Raw genomic sequence first — 19173 nt, 5'->3', positions numbered from 1 at the left:
CGCGAACCTCAGAGTCGCGGTCATCTGTGGTCTGCTGGACATCTGTGAAAAAGAGCCTCCTAGCCCATCGGATTCCTCCAGGATAAATAAAGATGATCATTCTGATTGGTCCGTGAAAGGGTATTGTTACACATTGCATTGTTATCGTTATTGTTATTTGTCTGTGTGCTAACGACGACATGATCATAGTTAATAAGGTCACTGATACCGGTGAATGTTATGATGATGATCATCAGAAGCAGCAGCAGCATCATCAAAATCAATAGCAATCATCACCATCGTTCTGATAATCTTCATCTCTACTCCGTGGTCGGTAAAATGAGCACCGGTTTGTGAGGTTGCATCGTTCAGTGGCAGTGATGTCGCTGTGATAATTATTATGTATATCCTGGGCCCCGCCATGGAAACGAAGAGTTTCCACCACTGACTCTGCGCTTGTAAATATTGCAGCAGCGGTAGCAGCCAGCAGCCTCGTGTCTCTTTGTTCATGGAATCAAAAATAGACAAAAGCTGCTCGATTGTAAACAACCATCATAATTTACAGCCTCCACTGCTGGACGAAGGCCTCCCCACGCCGAGTTGTCGGTCGTTGGGGTTATTTGACCATAGAATGGAAATAATAAAATAATAAAAAATTAAACATAATTAAACAATTCTCACGACGTTTCGGCCACAACGCAAGCAGCCGTCCTCAGGTGAAGAACAGGTCTGTCCAGAAGACAGCGTCTGAATGGACAGACCTGTTCTTCACCTGAGGACGGCTGCTTGCGTTGTGGCCGAAACGTCGTGAGAATTGTTTTATTATGTTTTATTTTTTATTATTTTATTATTTCCATTCTACGTAACTTTACCGAAAGAACCAAGAAGATGAATCCCTGCAGTCACGAAAGCTTTAAATCGATATTTGACCATACTTCACCACGCTGGTCAGTGCAAGTTAGCGGAGGGGAGGACCCAGGACCGGTCCAGACATCACTCACCGCTGATGTTAGCCGTGGCCGGGAATTGAACGCAAAGTTGTCATGTCCGTGGCATATTGCGCGTATGACTGTACGTGTATACCATGTGAATGTTATTACTGTGGAGGTGTAGTGGTGAGCATACTGCGCCACCAATCTGGACATCCGAGTTCAATTCCCAGGAACGGTATCGCTTGTCGGTCGCGTTAGCCGTGACCGGGAATAGAACCCTGGCGAGCAAGGGGTGTTCATAGCGGGGAGTGTGCTAACCACTGCGCCACCGCTCTCACACTCCGTCGTTAATAAACTAATGCTTAATGAGGATAACGGAATTGCATTGTTCCCACAAGGCCTCCTCTGTATTGTAACTTATTAATGCTGAGTCGGGTATTTAATAAGAGCGGCGAGCTTTCACCAACGATGGCAGCTTGAGTACTCATAGCAGTCGTGGGACACGGCGATCCATTTATGGATACACCACTGAATTATCATGGGCTTCTTACTTTCTTCCGAAAAGGGTTACTCTTGAATAGTGTCGCGAAGGCGATGGGACCGTATCTTACAGAGGAGAGACGTTACCAGACTGCATGCGTTGAATTGAGATTGGTGGGCGACACGTGTAGAGGCTTTGAAGTGAATACGATGACTTGTATTAAGTGGAGTATCTATAAATGGATCGCCTTATACAATACTCGCTAACGATCGCGATTAATGTAAATATTCTTATGATATTCTAGAAGGGCTAGAAAGATTAATTTGGCACAAATTTAGCGATTAGAAATATATAAAAAATTGCATTGGTTCTAGATTAAAAATATATGATTGTTTTTGTTTAGTTATATATTTTGTTAGAGATATACTTACGAAAGCTTGCAATTCAGAAACATTGAATGCTTACGAATCTAAATGCTCATCTAAATGCTGTACGACATCAGGTTTTAAGTTCTTAAATTTACAAATGTGAGTTTGTTTTAATTGAATTAACTCCCCCCTCCCCCAACATTTAGAAAACACATTTTGAGATGCCTCTTTCTATCGTTTTGAACTTAGATCTACAAAGAGTGTGTGTATGTGTATCCGGATTGGATCTGAACAAAACATGATATCACATGTTAACATCGGAAAATCAGCATTTGAGATTTTACACCCACTTAAAAATTCACCGAATCAATTTTGCGTGCGAGACTTTTTTGGGGCGTTAAACCATACGCATTCAAAGTTTGCGTTTTGTGATTTTGAAGGGAGACGAATACAAATATCACTCGCAACTTCTGCTAACTCTTGGGGTGGTTCTATGATGAGTGTGACGCTAAAGCCGATAAAAAGCAAACGAAGCCCGCTGCCGGCCCATGGGAATGATGTGAATGTGCGGGGCTGTGTTCTCACCTGCGCGGAGCTGGAACCTTGACACGCGATCCCGCGACAGATGGAAGCGCGATAGCTGAACCTCTTGTCCTTGGAACCTTGAGATTGATTCGGCAGAGAGCTGGAACCTCCACAGGAAAGTCTGTACAGTTCTGCGACTTCCAGGAGCGATTCTGCAGAGCACGGAACCATGAGATTCGAGATCCGATTTTTTTTACAATGACAGATCCTGTCGGAACGGAGATCTACGGCTGCAGGACCTAAGTGATGGACGGGATCTGGGTTGGGAGATATCCCCACAGAGATTGCACGGTCTTCCTCCGACAGGTCCACGCGATCAACCCTTTCAATGCCATTCAGGACCCGATAAGATGAAGAGTCTCCCCGATCACTCACAATGGACCGGGGGTTTCAGGTTCTACTCTTCGGCTCGCCTCCTCCTCTTCCTCTTGCTCGCGGCCGTCCAGGCTTGGCCGTCTCGTGTCCCGCTCGCGAGTGTCGGGGGCTCTTTAACAAACAAGTTTCGTGACGGCGCAGGGGGTGCGCGCGCGCGTGCGTGCGTGAGAGTGGTGGGTGGGTGGGTGTGTGGTGGGTGTGTGTGTGGTGGGTGGGTGGTGGCGTGTGGCTCTGTGTGGGTGCACGAGTGTTTTTGTGGTGCTTGCTGGTTGTGTGTGTTTGTGTGGGGGGGGGGGGGGGTTGGGTGTGTGTGTGTGTGCATGGTGGCAAGTTATTAGAGCGGTTAGCGCGCTCTGCTACGAACCCGGCGACCCGAGTTCGATTCCCGCTCACGGCCACCAACGCCAGTGACGATTATTTGAACCGGTTCCTGGGCCCTCCCCTAGGTCGACTCAGCCTCAAATGAGTTCCTGCTGCGGTGCTTAAAAACATCGCTACTGGGGAGACGAAGGCGGTCGGGCGTGGTGCTGGCCACCCACCCCCTCGTGTACCGTTCAGACCTTCAAAGGTGCTCGCTAACAGCACTTGCCCCAACAGTCTGTTTGAGACTATACGGGAGATGTTCGTCTTTGTGCCGTGTGTGTGTGTGTGTTTAGAGTATTTGTATGTCGACAGCGGTGGCTCAGTGCGCTACGTTCGATACAGCCAACATCAGTGGCGAAGTGGCATGAGAACGTCTCTCGTTGGGAATCATAATCACCGCCAGTCATGGTCAATCCACTGCTGGATGAAAGCCTCCCCCAGCCCGGCGTCATCTCCGCACGCGAGTTGATTTCATCGCTCCATCTCCCCGGTGTACGCAATCTCAACCTCTCCGACGCGTTCTGTTCCTTATTTGTTGAACTTCCTTCGCACCGTACGTAGCCAACCGTGTTAATCGGAGGTGCCGTGGAAGGAGAACATTATTCTTCACTATCGAGCATCTAGCCATTGGTACAAGCCCAATTACAGCGCTTTCATCAACAGCCAGACTATTGGATCTGAAAACTGGGTAATTGTCTTGTTGTCTGGATTATAAGACGCAAATTCCACCCATATTGATTTTAATTAAATCTCGCCAGATGACTCAGCGGTCGAGTGAGCGGCACGACATGAAAAGGTTGCGAGGTACCAATCCTGGTTGGGAGTTGACTCAGCCCATCATTCCCCCGGGGTCGATAAAACGAGTACCTCTCTGTCTATAATAGACTCGCCCCCGCTACATGAATGTGGAATTAAATGTCCATTTTACTTTGACCTTTAATTTATCATTTTGAAAGGAAAAGTTGGCGGCGCGTGTTATAATTTAAATAATGCTGCCTATACACTAACTTTATTTTATTTTACCAGCTAAGGCCCACTGAACTACGTAGCTCTTTTCAGAAGCGACCTGGCCACAAATGATAGCTCAACGAAGTGGCTTATCACGTGGAAGTTTATAGCAGCCACAGATGCTCTACACGCACGTTGATTATAAATGTGGAGGGAAAACCCGGAGGACCCGGAGAAAAATCCACGCGACCACGGAGAGAGAGAGACACGCAAACTCCAAATATTGAGGATCTAGTTCATAAACATATTCTGGAAGACGGCTGCCCATAGATGGGGTCTTCTGCCGATTATCAACGCATCCCCCCCCCCCCCCCGCCAAAGTTACCCCAAAGTTGTGCGCGTCTTTCCTTTAGAATCGGTCTTATATTTCGGAAAATTTGATAATAATCATTGCTGTCGCTCTATGCGAGCTATAAAATACAAACGCGCGTTCACTCGCGGCTGCTTATCCGAGCTACGAAACACAATCGGCGGGGGACCCGCACCACGTGACCGCGGGGCCGCTAAGTGCACTGCGCATGCGTGAGTCCCCCTCTTTCCCCCCCGGGCGAAATGGCGGACGCAGAGTAAGTGTCTCTCCAGCGTCGCGCGATCCGTGTCAATCCTTACAAACTACGCGTCTATTCATCAAAACAACTTGTCGTAATTCTACAGGATGTGTTCATTCATCGCCGTGGATAATTATTTGCCGATTAATTTTAACCGTTTGTATTTTTTTGTTGTGAATTGAGGCGCGAGTGAATGGAGTTGCTGCATTGAGTGAGGCCTACACGACAGGAGCCTAGAGGCGAGGCCTGTTCAAGCGTAGGGTCAATGTAATGTAATTGCTTTTATTTGTAATTGATTATTCGGTGGTGAATAATCTCGCGTTGTTGGTATTGTGTTGTGGACTTGAGTTTTGAGCGTTAATAGGTCATAGCGAACGCCCACCGCTAGCTTGGGCCTCTGTAGCGCAAAGCCTTTTTCTAAACAGGACCGCGTGTCACTTAGCGTGCGCTAAACTGTGGATACTTTGTGTTAACTTCTCTTTCATTTGGCATTAACGTCGAGGCGTGGACTATGTTACGTTGCTAAACGTGGGTTGTAGCGGTCGCGCGTTGGCTATAGCGATCTTAAATGTGAAGCCGGCCACTCGGGTTTCCCGACCACAGTTTTAACATCGGCGGTGATTCCTCAACCGGTCTTGGGTCTGGCTCCGCTTGCGTCAACCTGCATTGACCGGCGTGGTGAAGTATGGTCATTGATCACCCATGGACCAGCAACTGCGGAGGAGGCTTTCGGCGGTGAATTGTAGCCAAGGGGCAGCGTGAACGTGATGTTTTATATAATGTTCTTAATTAACATTTACGTTTTTACATTGGTGTGTAATCGGTTAACTATGTTATGTAATGCGTTAACCTGAGAGTAAAGTGCGTTTGGTAATTTTGAGTTGTTCGTTGTAAACGTATATACAGTACTTAGTGGAATGTGGCTTTGTGCAGTGCAGAGGGTTGCTGTATTGTGTAAAGTCATACGTGTAGTGTGTGCAGTCGGCTTAAGGTGTCGAGTGTAATGTGCGGGATTTTAATCTGTAATCTAGGACGGTTTTGCTTATGTTCATGGTGAGTGATTGTATTATTGGAATGAGTGAAGGGTTCTAACTACAATTTAGTATGCAAATAACTTTTCGATAACGAGACACACGAATTTAACATTTGTTGATGACTAAAAAAAAGGGCTTACGTTATATGGACTCGGAAAACTCTCAAATTAAACCGAGTGGCACCACGTTGCGACGAGGAACCGCGGTCCCGAAACGGGGGTTAGGTGACCACCACGTGACGATGGGAAGGAATCTCGGTGATAATAATGATGATGATGAGAAGCTGCTGTGCGGTGCAATGATGACTGAACTTTTTTCCCCATCGGATCGAACGTGGCGAAGCAAACTGCACTATGCCAGTTACGTCTGATGCGCCGCACAGTTTATATAAATCCGTTATAATTGTTGTCCACTGCGGGACGAAGACCTTTCCACGCTGTGTGTGTCGAGGGGGGGGGGATATTTGATCATACTTCACCGCGATGGTCAGTGTGGGTTGTGGCGGAGGGAGAGACCCAGGACTGGTAGTGTGGCCTGGAATCCATGGCGCCCACAACTCCATCCAGTTTGTAAGACCTCATTGCTGAATATACTGTATCTGCTTAGATGATTGGCGTTTGAGAAGCTCGTGGCTAGCACGTGGCCAACAAACTTTTACATGTTTAACCGTTTTAGAAGTGAGTCTGTAGACTTTGTCCTTTTGCTTGGTAAAGAATCTGGATGTGGCTAATTAATTGCGTGCATTAATCGGGTAATATAATATATATCCAGATAAGTCCATATTATTTTTCAAGTCAGTTGGAATTAATCAAATGCCGCTGTATGACAGTTTTTCATATGGAGGAATCTGGAGTACGGAGTGAAAACGTAATATGCATATAGTGGTATAACATCAAATGATCTGCATATAAAGCTTCAAGAATCCACTTTCTGTACTGCCATCTGGCCATCTCGTAGCTGATTGTTAATCATATACTCGTGATTCCCCAGCCTTTACATCCAAAGCTCAAGATCAAACTTGTACCAACACACTTAGCCAAGTCCTCGCAACCATCTCGAACGCATCCGTTAAACCTTGACACATCCAACTGTTTGTGCGTCTGCTTTCCCCTTTTTGTCTTTTAAGACAGAAGAAAGAGGAGGTGCCGGTGGAGAAGAAGAAGAAAAAGGATGGGAAGAAAGTGCCCCAGGTGCCCGAGTCTCTGCTCAAGAGGAGGAAGGCATTCCAGGCCATGCGCACCATGCGGGCCAAGCAGCGAGTTCGTGATCGCTTGGTACGTTTCGACAACCGCGTGACTGCGCCAGTGTAAGTGGCACCTCCGATTGGCACAGTTGGCTACTTTCGGTGCGAAAGAAGTTCTACATAACGTAGCGGTTCGCGCTATAAACCCATCAAACCTGGATTCGGTTTCTGACCCCGGCTAACATTAGTTGGCCTTCCCTAAGCTGATTTGGCCTTTAATACATTTCTGGTACGGTGTGTTGTCTGACCAGGTAGATCAGTAGTGGAGCAAGTGGCTCGCGGCCGGAAGGTTGTGAGTTAAAATCCAGGTTGGGGGTTGACTTAGACCAGCATTCCTCGAGGGTTGATAATGAGAACTACTTTGTTGGGAAGTTAAGTGGTAGCCCTATGATTAAACTCATCTCTTCCATAGCAATGTTGAATTTCCACCAATGGCTCAGGGCTATAAACAGGAGATGAGTACCACTTAAATTATCAGTCAACTGATCCTTAAATGCGTACCTGGTATATGGTGTGTGGACATTGCTAATGTGGAGAATTGTTGCACGTGTACTGCTCACGCGTCTATGATGTAGTTTTATTTTGTAACCTGGTCATATTATTGAGTTGTGGATTTGTTGATTCTCTTTCGCCATTGAATGGCGGCCGTGCGGTGCAATGATGACTGAACTTTTTTCCCCATCGGATCGACCGTGGCGATGCAAACTGCACTAAGCCAGTTTTGTCTGACGTGCTGCACAGAGCTTAAGAGAAACCCATATTTTGTAATGAAACTAAATTCCCGTGTGAGTTTCTATAAATGTGAGGTGGCCTTTAGCAAGGTTTTTAGTGGTATATATGCTATACGTCTAAGACTTTCTAAACATCTTAATCAAATGGGCTGAAGCTAAGTGGGGTTGAAGCCTGGATGTTGCGTGGAGGGGTGACTCCATACAGAAACATGTCATGGGGCTTTCTAGTAGCAGAGGACAGTGCAGCAAAATCCATTGTTGCACTGCACGCTCCAGCGTCCGCTTTCCTACCTTTATCAACTTGCTATGACTAGCATGATGAAGTATGGTCAAAATTACCACCACGACCCACACAGCGTGTGGAGGCCACCGTCCAGGAGTGGATTGACAAATTAACCTTGACCAAGATGGTCACGTTTAGATGCTGTTTACAGTAAATTGGAAAATTATCGGTCTAAAATAAACTTGCAGTCGAAAATGGTTGCGGTGAACTTGGCCAGAGACGATTGCTCCCTCTGAACTGGGAGTTATGTAAAACATCAACATCTTCATCAATCCACTGTTGCCATATCAGCAATAGCTGATTGTCCATATTTCATCACGCTAACCATTGGGGATTGGTAAAATTGGTTGTTGATCTTGTTACAACTACCTTGCTAATGATCTCCTCCTCCCCGCCCACCCGCCGCATGTTTCTCTCTCCCGCGCGTCCTCGCACAGAACCGGCGGGTGACGCGCCATCTGATCTACAAGCGCGCCGAGGCGTACGTCAAGGAGTACCACTCTAAGGAGCGCAGTGAGATCCGTCTGGCGAGGATGGCGCGCAAGGCTGGCAACTTCTACGTCCCCGCCGAGCCCAAGCTCGCGTTCGTCATCCGCATTCGCGGGTAACGCTCTCTCTGCTTGTCCCCCTCGTAACTGTGGTCTTGAAAGCCGCGAATGCTGACGGGGGTAAAACTTTTGTCACGCATGGTCGGACGATGGACCGTTGTGCCAAAACGTCTTGTGGCCTCTTGCGTAAGCTGCCGTAGCAGCCTAAAAGGGTGAAGTATGGTGAGGATCTCGACTCCGGGCGTGTTAGGAACCCTGATAATACTTGCTGGCGGCGGGGGGGGGGGGCTCTGGCACAGGTCGGGCACACCTGTTTTTTGCCAGAAAAAATGGGGAAAAAACCTGTTATCATTTAATATGACATGGAGTAAAAACAAGATGTTTTAATTCAGAAATGTATCCCCCCCCCCCACAATTACTGATTTGCAAAAAAACCTAAGCTGCAATTATGTTGTCAAATTACATTCACAAACTTTAGTGATTTTAATAGTTGAAATGAGGGCAGTTGGCAGAATGGAGATGCCAAGAGACTGAATGAGGTAGTTCAAAAACTTTTGGGCAGCTACATTAAAAGTTTGATCCAAGTTGTTTGCTAAATCTGGAAACTATTACTAAACATTCATACACGCGTGCGTCACAGATTTGAAGGGTTGTCCAGTGGTATTTTTGTGGTGAGACGGAATGGGAGTTCTGCTTTGTGCGTGCTTTTATTTGTACGACCCATAGACTCGCAATAGGACCTAGAGCAGGGGTCGGGAACCTTTTTGACTGGGAGAGCCATAAAAGCCAAATATTTCTAAATATATTTCATTGAGAGCCATATAGTATTTTTAACGTATACTAAATTAAATATGTCTTACTTTTAATGCGACTTCTGGTGCTGCTTGGTTTTGCTGATGGCTTTGTAGTCTGGTTCATACGTGGTGAGGTTGAGCTTCATGCAGGCGTGAACCGTGAAATTTATCTTCAAAACGAATTTCTGTTTACTTTTAAATGACACAGTATTATTAAGCAATATCACAAGTATTTTAAAATCAGTTCCAAACTGATTTTTTTCAACTCAAAATTGTCTGGGAGCCAGATGCCGTCACTGGAAGAGCCATATATGGCTCGCGAGCCATAGGTTCCCGACCGCTGACCTAGAGACTCAAGTATAGTCCCTTAGACTGATAGACACAGATCCAGGGGTTAATTTCAACCAGGTCTGTCCAGGTTCGGTCGTCCAATAAAAAATGTAATCTCTCGGTTCTAATCGGATTAGAGTTTGAGAAGGCAAATTAGTTTCGAGAGAAAAATGAAATCCAAAAACAGGTTGCTGGATTTGTAGTAGATTGTGCTGACCATTGCACTACTCGATTAAAATGTATGCACAATCTCACATTCACATGGAAAAATAGGTGTGGAATACGGTTATGGAAAGTGTGATTTCTATTTAGATTAGCCTAGCAAGTGTAAATAAAACCTGCAGCGGCTTGTAATGATGACCACAATTTCTTTCCCCATCTGATCGTAAATGCGGAGTAAGAAGCAACTTTTGCCAGTTCTTGTCTGAACTTGCCGCTGTATAATGTAGCCTGTCACTGTAAGCCACGCCTATGCAGGGCGCCTTGTGGAATTATTAGTGATTGCACGCACCCACGTTTTTGCTCAAAGTGGACTGCAAATATCCAGTGATAGCTTTACGCGTGTGGGTCTGTGTTTGAAAGGTTGTGTTAACATCTACACAGTTAAGTTGGAAGGTGATACAGTAAATGGCTCTTGTCCAGATAAGGTGTTTTTTTGAGTAAAATCTGTTTGCAACAAGGGGGGTAAAATGCAACGGGGAGTGTATGTAGTGGGCCAGCAGAGGGCAGTGCTGCAAAGGATGTTACATCCGTACAATCACATTTATGTTGCATGTCTTGGCCAATGTACTTTGACCAGTGTGGGGAGGTAATGCCCTTTATTTACCCATAAAAGAAGCCTCACTGAGTCTCATGACTTAATCTCAGAAGTGTTCTGCATTGGGGATGTTTGACCAAAGTGGGAGAAAACCCTATGTATCTAAAGGGGTAGTTATAACTGAAAGCTATCACAGATACTGGACATCTGTGAAATAGAGCTTCCATAGTTCACTGGATTCTTCCAGTCTAAATAAAGATTTTGATTCTGAGAATCAAGAATCCATTGCTGTACTGGCACCTCCAATGAGCACGGTTGGCTACGTACGGTGCGAAAGAAGTTCAACATCTGGCAACGGCAGAAGTTCAACATCTCGCTTGTTTACAGTCGAACGGCGGATGAAACGTTAATTGATTTTTGCGCGCGTGTTTTTCTTTTGCCGTCTTCCCTGTGAAGTATCAACGGGGTGAGCCCCAAGGTGCGCAAGGTCCTGCAGCTCCTGAGGCTGCGGCAGATCTTCAACGGTGTGTTTGTGCGCATCAACAAGGCGTCCATCAACATGCTGCGCATTGCAGAGCCCTACATCGCCTGGGGGTGAGTGGCAACCTCGACTGACCGATTCCACCTGGGGGGGGACCGCCTTAGCACCGTGGGTACTTGGCAGATCCGAAGATTTGAGAAAATTAACGGTGCTAAAAGAAATATCCTGCACGTAGTTGTATTGCAATTCATAATTTAGACTTTTTTGAAGCTACCGGTTTACTGAAGGCCTCTCCATGCTATCAGGGATTATTTGACCATACTTAAGTACACTGATTAGTGATGTTAGCCGTGGCCAGGAATCGAACTCTGGATCGCGGGGTTTGGAGCTCAAAACGCCAACAAATTGTGGTTCTGCTCCCAATAACGACAGTGACAATTATTTATCCAGGAAAGCCTCATTCTCAAGACTCTTAAATAAGGGCCTTGCTACTTAGAGACGTGTAGCCGATTCATCTTCAAGGCGTGTTATGCGTGTGGTGGGAAACCCGAGTGGCCAATGGGGTGTAATAATCTGCAGGGCCGAGCCTGGGTCGGAGAGTGATGAGCAACTTTCTTTCCCCATCTGATCGACGATGCGGATGACTCCACTTGTTAAGCCAGTGCGACTGACTCTGACCCAGGCCAAGTGCCCTTATAGTTCATGTGCAGATCTTTTTTTTGTCAAAGCCACTGCTGGTTGAGGGCTTCCCCATTGCCATGTGGCTCATTTGATCATTCTTTACCACACTCGGGTACAGAATCGTGATGTGTGGAAAATGTGTGGGTGGGACAATGTATTCTGCAATGATATATTTTGCTGTACTGCCCTCTACTGGCCACCACCTTGTATTATATACTTGAGTACAGTTAAACCTTGGTTTGCCAGTGTTTTGCAAGACAAGCTAAATTTTTAAATAAATATTAATTTGATAAACGAGCGAGGTCTTGCAATACGAGTAGTACGTGTATACGCTTTGTCTGCCGAGCGTCACGTGATCACAACTGATATACGAGTGCATTGGATTACAAACACCGTTTCCGGAACGAATTCTGCTCGCAATCCAAGGTTGTACTGTACAGTCTTTTTTTTCAGCCTGATGACCACCGCTTGCATTGCGATCGAAACGTCGTAAATTTTTATTTCCTTTGAACCTATCTCTCCGTGACTTTACATGAAAGACCCAAAGAATCTGGTGAAGTTGTTAGATTTGTTTACCAATTGATTTTTATTTAAATTGCGATCTAAATGTAGCAGATTTGTTTTTAAGAATTAATTTTGTATTATTTGTGGCCCATCTGCCTGCATCTATCTGCCCCTGTATAATTAATATTCTTTAAGACTTGAGTTATGAAACATCTTTGTAGCTTTTAGAGCAAAATGTGTTTGCATATTGGGTAATATCTATTTTGGTTGTGGTATTTCTCCCAACTATTGGGCAGACCTTGACATAATTTGGCCAGTTTCCAATAAATATAAGTCCCTCATATCAACACAGTAGCTTGGTTCATATTGAATCATCTTTGAGAATGATTGTGCCACCCCTCATACCGCCTACCTCTTGCATAAATGCTTCACACTTAAATCGGAAACCATTAAAATGAGACCTCTTGAACGTGTTGTATGTGTTTGCGCGTGTCGTGTGTGCGTTGCGCGAGCAGCTACCCCAACCTGAAGACGGTGCGGGAACTCGTGTACAAGCGTGGCTTCGGCAAGATCAAGAAGCAGCGCATCCCCCTCACTGACAACTCGCTCATCGAGAAGAACCTCGGTTCGTGCGCTGCAACCAACGACGGCTACGCCTGTGTCCCACACGCCAACCGCTGAATGGTCACGGGGGGGGGGGAGATCACAACGCCTTGTGAGCCTCCCAATAGGAGTAATGCTACAGCACCAGGGTGCACATCACCAGTGGCCACTGCCATCGGGAATCTGTGCGGTGCCGAGCCTGGGTCGGAGAGTGATGAGCAATTTTCTTTCCCCATCTGATCGACGATGCGGATGACTCCACTTGTTAAGCCAGTGCGACTGACTCTGACCCAGGCTGCCAGGCACCTTTTCAAAAAGATGCAGCCCACAAACGCTAGATAATTTTGAGATACAGACTGGCCTTATTTAGGTCATGCGTCCCAGTAATCTTACAATGGAGGCATGTCTGAAACATTGTGAAAGCCCACAAATATGTTTTAAAGGTATTCCTTACCAGATTTATTGGAGCACTTTACAATCTACTTTTGGTTTGTATTTCATCTCGCCACAGATGATCAAAATGAATTTGATTTGCCTTTTTAATGTGCACTTAATCCACGGACTCGACCAAAGCCTGCTTTTTGGACTTTGGTTGCTAGTGGGTTATTGATTTTTTTAGCACACTCCTTGATTATCAGTCGCTGTTTGTGTAGAAGAACACATTTAGTTGTGCTTGATATTCAACTGGGTACATTTAAAAATAATCTTTCCTTCAAAGCGTCTAATAATCTGCTTGTGATTTGGAAATTGTGCACATTTACATAGAGGATTGGTATATATTGATGTTCTATTCGAGATAAAAAATAGTTGGCATACGTTTCAGTCTGCTTATAAATAACTTACACATTTTTCAATGTACTTTTTTAAAGCCATTCTGCAGTAGTTTGCACACTGCACTCATATTGTGGCTGTTGGCTTTGCTTCTCGGCCAATGGCTAACATTAGTGGCTAGGTAATATCTGAACCTGTCGCGGCTTTCAACCGGACAAACCGCGGGCGGAGTGGGTCGTGGGGGGTGGTGATGGCAGGGGAGGCCTTCATCCAGCAGTGGACTGACACCTGTATATTAAACACATTACGTGTGTGTGCCTTTACAGGGAAGACTGGCATCATATGCATCGAGGACCTCATCCACGAGATCTTCACGGTCGGCAAGAACTTCAAGTTGGCCAACAACTTCCTGTGGCCCTTCAAGCTGTCGTCCCCACGCGGCGGCATGCGCAAGAAGACGACTCACTACGTCGAGGGCGGCGACGCCGGCAACCGCGAGGACCAGATCAACCGCCTCGTGCGACAGATGAACTGAGTGTGAGCAGTGCTGGCGGCGACGGCGGTGGTGGTAGCTTTAGTGGTGATTGTGGCAGATTGTAGTGGTGGTTTGTGTCAGTGTCGTGATAGATGGTGTGTTGGTGGTGGTGACAATTGTTGTGGCAACTGGTGGTGGTAGCGGTCGTAATGCTGATTGCAATGATAGTAGTAGTGCAATGATACTATGATGTGGTGTTGGCTGTTGCTATTATTGTGTGATGACAATGGTGGTTGAGGTAACTGGTGGAAGGGTATGTAGTAATGGTGTTGATTGGTGTTGGTGGGAGTAGTGAAAGTGATGCTGCTTGTTTTGACGCTGGTAGCAATGGTGGTTATGGCAGTAGTTGTGTGGGTTGTGGTGTGATAGGGGATGGTGATGTTCGATAGGATTTGAAAAACTTCTGAGGCATAGATGAGCTATTGTCTACTGGGTAAAGCTGAAGGTTCACGACACATTCATGCCCGACCGTACGAATGTGAAATTTCCACCGCTGTCTCTTGAGCTGTAATCGATATCGATGAGCCCTGAAAGCCTTAGACTCCACATTAACAGTTTGCTAATGCACCGCTCGAGTGATCGCCGCACACACGTGTCTCTTTCGAAGAGCAGTGGTGCACGTCCTCGGCAGTGGTCCCTCCCCTCTTTGCTGCGTGGCTGGCGGATGATGACGTCACTTTTTTCCCCATCTGACCGACAGTGCAGATGTCTTTAAACTTTAAGCCAATAAAGACTGACGCCAGCCACCTTTCCAAGCAAGCGAGCGTTGTTCTGTCATACAACTGATGCTATTCAAGTGCCATGTTTGTTATAAGTTTGGTTCTTAACGGGGTGAACAGCTTCGATGGGTTTTACTCCAGGCATTCAATTATAAAGTTTTTGTAATAAGTCCACTCGAAATGCATTGAATTGACCGTGTCGGCATTGGTCAATACCTATTTCTGCATTTGGTTTGCCCCATTTGGCCAATGGTCGTTGCGAAAGAGATGCAATGAATGGAAACGCATGTGACGAATGAGATCAAGTTCAACTGAACAGAGAACTAGTAGAAGTGAAACACAAGACTGCAAACTACATTGTGCAAACAGGCAAAATTTTATTCTTTAATCACCTAAAACATGCCCCATTCATCGGCTTGTGCAGTGGGGTGAATTCTTACCTGTATATGCAGGTAAATGTATTGCCCCGTGATTCACGATTCAGGATCACGATTGAATCAATTCCTTTGTGACGCCTGTTGAATTCCACTCCCATCACTTGGAATATAACTTTTGTGTATAATTAGTAAAATGTATAAATGGTTAATGTGCATTTCTCCTCAACGTTGCCCTATGCAATGCATTCATCATTGGTGCAATTTATCAATTATTGAATGTCACAGGCCCCATGGGAAAATCTGGTTTGTGCCCCGCCCTTGTGCTGATCCAATCCCTCTTGTCTCTTGCAGCATTACAAGTCAAGACCAACTTCCACCTGTCCTGCCCCAGTCTGCCCAGCTCAAACAGATGCCAATAAACGTTTTAAAAATTCACGCACCTACTCCTCGTGGGTCATTTTTACATGCACCTGCTTTGCCTTTGAGCAATTTTAGATATTCTTCGGCGATAACGGCCATGAGTGGGAATCAAACCAGGGAAGGTGGGTTTGGAGAATGGTGTGAAAACCACCACACGGTGACGACTCCCCCGTTCTCACACTCATATCCATGTCACTGACAGACTCCTGGTTTTGATCTCACCTGGTTAAACTTCGCTGCACAAAAAAATGGAATTCTGCAAGTTCTGAGCATTTCGGGTAAGAAGGAAGGGTGGGTCTGGCGTGTGCAACGGGTCTATGAGCCCTGCCTGGTATGTTGATAGTTGAGCCAAAAGTTAAGTTGGAAACTTAATTTAACATTTCATAATCCCTGCCTAAAATGATGGGACGACCTCCAACATCCGGCTACTGGCATAACCCCAAAATTGGACTGCATTCTTTGGCTTGTGTTCAAGTCCTTAAATATGAGTCCATGGAGACCGTGTATTCAATGCTTTGAACAAAGTAATACAGTATGTGGGCCCACTGCCAAAGATCCACAGCCAGGTTTTGCCAGAGACCCATAGTATTTAAAATGTAGAGGGCTATAGACCTACCATGTCAAACAGCAGTCTTGACAAGCATACGGAATTTTAAATATTGGTTTGCATCGCCTACAAAATTACGCGATGAGCAATGTCGCCATATATATCAACATCTCTTGTGCAACCTTGAGGCCCGGCAGTGGAGTGGAAGTGCATAATTTCGAGAGCATTGAATCCCCACCTCTAGGCACGGTTGGCTACATATGGTGGAAAAGAAGTTCAACAATACTGTTAGCAAAACTGACCCGGTTTTGAGGTATCTTAAGCAGAGACAGGGACTGGTTTGTGTGAACGCGAGGAAACTGGCAAATGTCGGCAAGGACCATCTACGAGTCGAGGATATGGTTATTCCCATAGATGCATTAAAATTATTGGGATGGCATGCATTTGATGGTGCTGGTAAGAATTTGTTAAGATAAATGAACTTGAAAAGATTGGACACCTGTCAACCCACACGGTTTACCGGTATTCTTGTACATGGAAATTGAGTTTCAGGTCCATACGGCGTACAACCGTTTCAATACAGGATTTCTTGGATAAACATTGAGATTTGTAAGGGCACGGGGTGACCTATGAGAACTGAATTGGTCTAATAAAGTAGGTACTGATAAGGGGTTGACATATATGTGATTAAAAATAATAGGGATTTTCCACTTTTTTCTGGCAACAAAACTGAAACCTTTTTTTACACAGATTCATGTCTGCATTAACCACAATACTTGCAGTCAAATTCAAACAAAAACACTGAGAATATATGCATTGTCCTTTAAACTGATTGGTCCACACCAGAGACAGCTTTCTTTTGAGCCTCGTCTCAAACGATGTGAGACCAGAGGACACCAAAAGGCGTACACAGCCCAAAGACAATGCCACTATCAGGGTAATGAGAGCTCGGGGTGAGCATCTACATCATGGGACCTTTGCCAATACCAACATATAATAGTTCCAACAACAAAGGAGCATCGGATGCTTGCGTGAATGCGTCGTTCGTGTGCAATTTTTTCGTGACCTTCCTGGCCGAAGGTCGTTAATGGTTGTCAGTGTGTAACGCGTGTGACGTCACTCCACGTCGACCAGCCCCCCTCATTAAATCATGAACAGGTGACGTCTCCCTCTCCTATTCATAATAATTAGCGGGTGACGTCACTCCACATGGGGGGCCGAGGCGCCTCCCCCCTCATCCGTGTCAACTTACAACCCTCACTACAAAGGCAGAACCCTCACGTCACGCGGTCTCCGTAACGCTGTTGAGACATCGAAGTAAAAAGGATGTCATGATGAACAAGTGATTATAACCTTGAAATGAAATAAGTCTGTGTCACCGCGCCCTTACAAATTGCACACGAATTGATGCAATGAATATATCACGTAGCGGTCTGCTTTTTGCTTGCAAGTTTCAGATTTACTGCAATACACCCATCCTTGGACGGGCAAAAGGCTCGTCGTTTGTCTAATAAATTCAGGCCAATTATTCCGTTCGGTGAATGTAACGGATGGGACGCGTACAATGCAAACAAGCGAGGCACAACATAACGGTGACCTGAAAATCCGACGATGAATACGGCTTGCACATCAAGCCGGGGTGGGAGTGGTGGCGCAGTGGTTAGCGCACTCCGCTGTGGGAATATGTGATAAAGAACTTTATTGCTCATCGGATCTATACATATTCTGAACCCGGCCAGCCCGAGTTCGATTCTCGTTCACGGCTAAAATAATTTGGCGAGTGATATTAATACTCTTTGGTTCTTTCGGTAAAGTCACGTAGGTAGAAAAAAATTAACCCGTAAAAACAAAGTTTTTCACTATAAATCCTTTATATGCGTGGCGGCTAGAGTCCTCTCGTCCTCTGGCTTGAGATGGCTGCCACCTATGGGTCAGATGATTGTCTGCCACCATTAAGCAAGTGGTAAATAATATTTTTTTTTAAATTCCCTAAACAGTGTAAAATTTTGGGAAAACATTTTCACGAAAATTAATTGTCACGCACAACGAGTCTGTGTGCAAAATGTCAGCTCGATTGGATCACGGGAAGTGGGTTAAAAAACGACCGAAAGATTTGCACGGTCGTAAGCAAGCAAGCACGCAAGCACGCAAGCAAGCAAGCAAGTGAACTTAATATAAAGGATTTAAAAATAATAGATCACGACGTTTCGATCGCAACAACAAGCGGCCGTCTTCAGGTGAGAGAATCAGACTGTTGTGGACGAGGCATTATACGCTTCAAATCAAGATTGAGTGATATTAATTCAATCCCTTCAACACGCACTGGCCAAACAACGCTCATGACCTATACGGCGTGGGGAGCTGGCCTTCATCCAGCAGTAGATTTACAAAGGCCTGTACAGGTACATTTGTATACTGTACTCATTTCAAGGCTGAGTCAACCAAGGGTCTGCTATCACTCGCCACTCATTTTAGCCTTTGTCCGGTAATTGAGCTAAGGTCGCCGAGTTTTCGAAGGGCAGTGTGCTAACCACTTTCCCACCGCTCACAAAAAATACTTTGCTGAAGGGACACAACCTAAACTAATAATACAACACGGTTTGCATACCAAGGGCAATGTCTGCAAGTGAAATGAAGAATATGAAACTTCTTCTTGGTTTTTTCGGTAAAGTCACGTAGAAGGGAAATGATAAAATTATAAAAATGATAAAATACAGTTATCACGACGTTTCGGCCACAACGCTGTCTTTCCGACAGCCCTGTTATTCACCTGAGGACGGCTGCTTGCGTTGTGGCCGAAACGTCGTGAGAATTGCATTTTATTATTTTATTATTTCCCTTCTACGTGACTTTACCGAAAGAACCAAGAAGACGAATAATAATAAAATAATAATAATTAAATAGCTTTTTATTATGTTTTATTTTTATTATTTTATTATTTCCCTTCTACGTGACTTTACCGAAAGAACCAAGAAGATAAATCCCTGCAGTCACGAAAGCTTTAAATCGAAATATAAAACTTCACAAAAAAACCACAAATACCCCAGGTGGGACTCGAACCCACAATCCCTGGCTTAGGAGGCCAGTGCCTTATCCATTAGGCCACTGGGGCTTCGCACAGACACACGACCTCCTGAACCCATAGACAGACACCTCAGACTTTTGGGGCAAAAGCT

General features: G+C 45.4%; 1 protein-coding gene and 7 non-coding genes across 8 annotated transcripts; 7 read left to right on the top strand and 1 right to left on the bottom strand.

Moving 5' to 3' along the window:
- The first annotated feature begins 4563 nt into the window (after positions 1-4563).
- On the top strand, positions 4564-15465 carry RPL7 (ribosomal protein L7). Its single transcript, XM_061568902.1, has 7 exons — positions 4564-4657; positions 6800-6947; positions 8368-8534; positions 10816-10953; positions 12541-12650; positions 13726-13936; positions 15382-15465. Exons 1-6 carry the CDS (start codon positions 4644-4646, stop codon positions 13932-13934), a joined length of 786 nt encoding a protein of 261 aa, XP_061424886.1. The 5' UTR covers positions 4564-4643; the 3' UTR covers positions 13935-13936; positions 15382-15465.
- LOC133353106 (small nucleolar SNORD12/SNORD106) lies at positions 5963-6052 on the top strand. The gene has a single exon (XR_009756338.1). It is a non-coding gene; the product is annotated as a small nucleolar SNORD12/SNORD106 (small nucleolar RNA).
- On the top strand, positions 7564-7655 carry LOC133353105 (small nucleolar SNORD12/SNORD106). Its single transcript, XR_009756337.1, has one exon. It is a non-coding gene; the product is annotated as a small nucleolar SNORD12/SNORD106 (small nucleolar RNA).
- Positions 9946-10039, top strand: LOC133353109 (small nucleolar SNORD12/SNORD106). Its single transcript, XR_009756341.1, has one exon. It is a non-coding gene; the product is annotated as a small nucleolar SNORD12/SNORD106 (small nucleolar RNA).
- LOC133353108 (small nucleolar SNORD12/SNORD106) lies at positions 11430-11520 on the top strand. The gene has a single exon (XR_009756340.1). It is a non-coding gene; the product is annotated as a small nucleolar SNORD12/SNORD106 (small nucleolar RNA).
- On the top strand, positions 12830-12920 carry LOC133353107 (small nucleolar SNORD12/SNORD106). The gene has a single exon (XR_009756339.1). It is a non-coding gene; the product is annotated as a small nucleolar SNORD12/SNORD106 (small nucleolar RNA).
- Positions 14589-14680, top strand: LOC133353104 (small nucleolar SNORD12/SNORD106). Its single transcript, XR_009756335.1, has one exon. It is a non-coding gene; the product is annotated as a small nucleolar SNORD12/SNORD106 (small nucleolar RNA).
- A 3571-nt stretch (positions 15466-19036) lies between the features above and the next one.
- Positions 19037-19109, bottom strand: TRNAR-CCU (transfer RNA arginine (anticodon CCU)). Its single transcript has one exon. It is a non-coding gene; the product is annotated as a tRNA-Arg (tRNA).
- Positions 19110-19173: the final 64 nt, after the last annotated feature.

Source organism: Lethenteron reissneri, chromosome 42 (assembly GCF_015708825.2).
Source record: "Lethenteron reissneri isolate LAM-NWPU_2019-01 chromosome 42, ASM1570882v1, whole genome shotgun sequence".
Lineage (NCBI taxonomy): Eukaryota > Metazoa > Chordata > Hyperoartia > Petromyzontiformes > Petromyzontidae > Lethenteron > Lethenteron reissneri.
Note: the sequence above shows the minus strand (reverse complement) of the source record. Positions and strands in the feature narration are given on the sequence as shown.

Excerpts from the sequence above, each read along its gene's own strand:
- RPL7 (XM_061568902.1), top strand. Across the intron at positions 6,948-8,367 it reads AGCGAGTTCGTGATCGCTTG|AACCGGCGGGTGACGCGCCA; the intron begins GTACGTTTCGAC and ends GTCCTCGCACAG. Across the intron at positions 10,954-12,540 it reads GAGCCCTACATCGCCTGGGG|CTACCCCAACCTGAAGACGG; the intron begins GTGAGTGGCAAC and ends TTGCGCGAGCAG.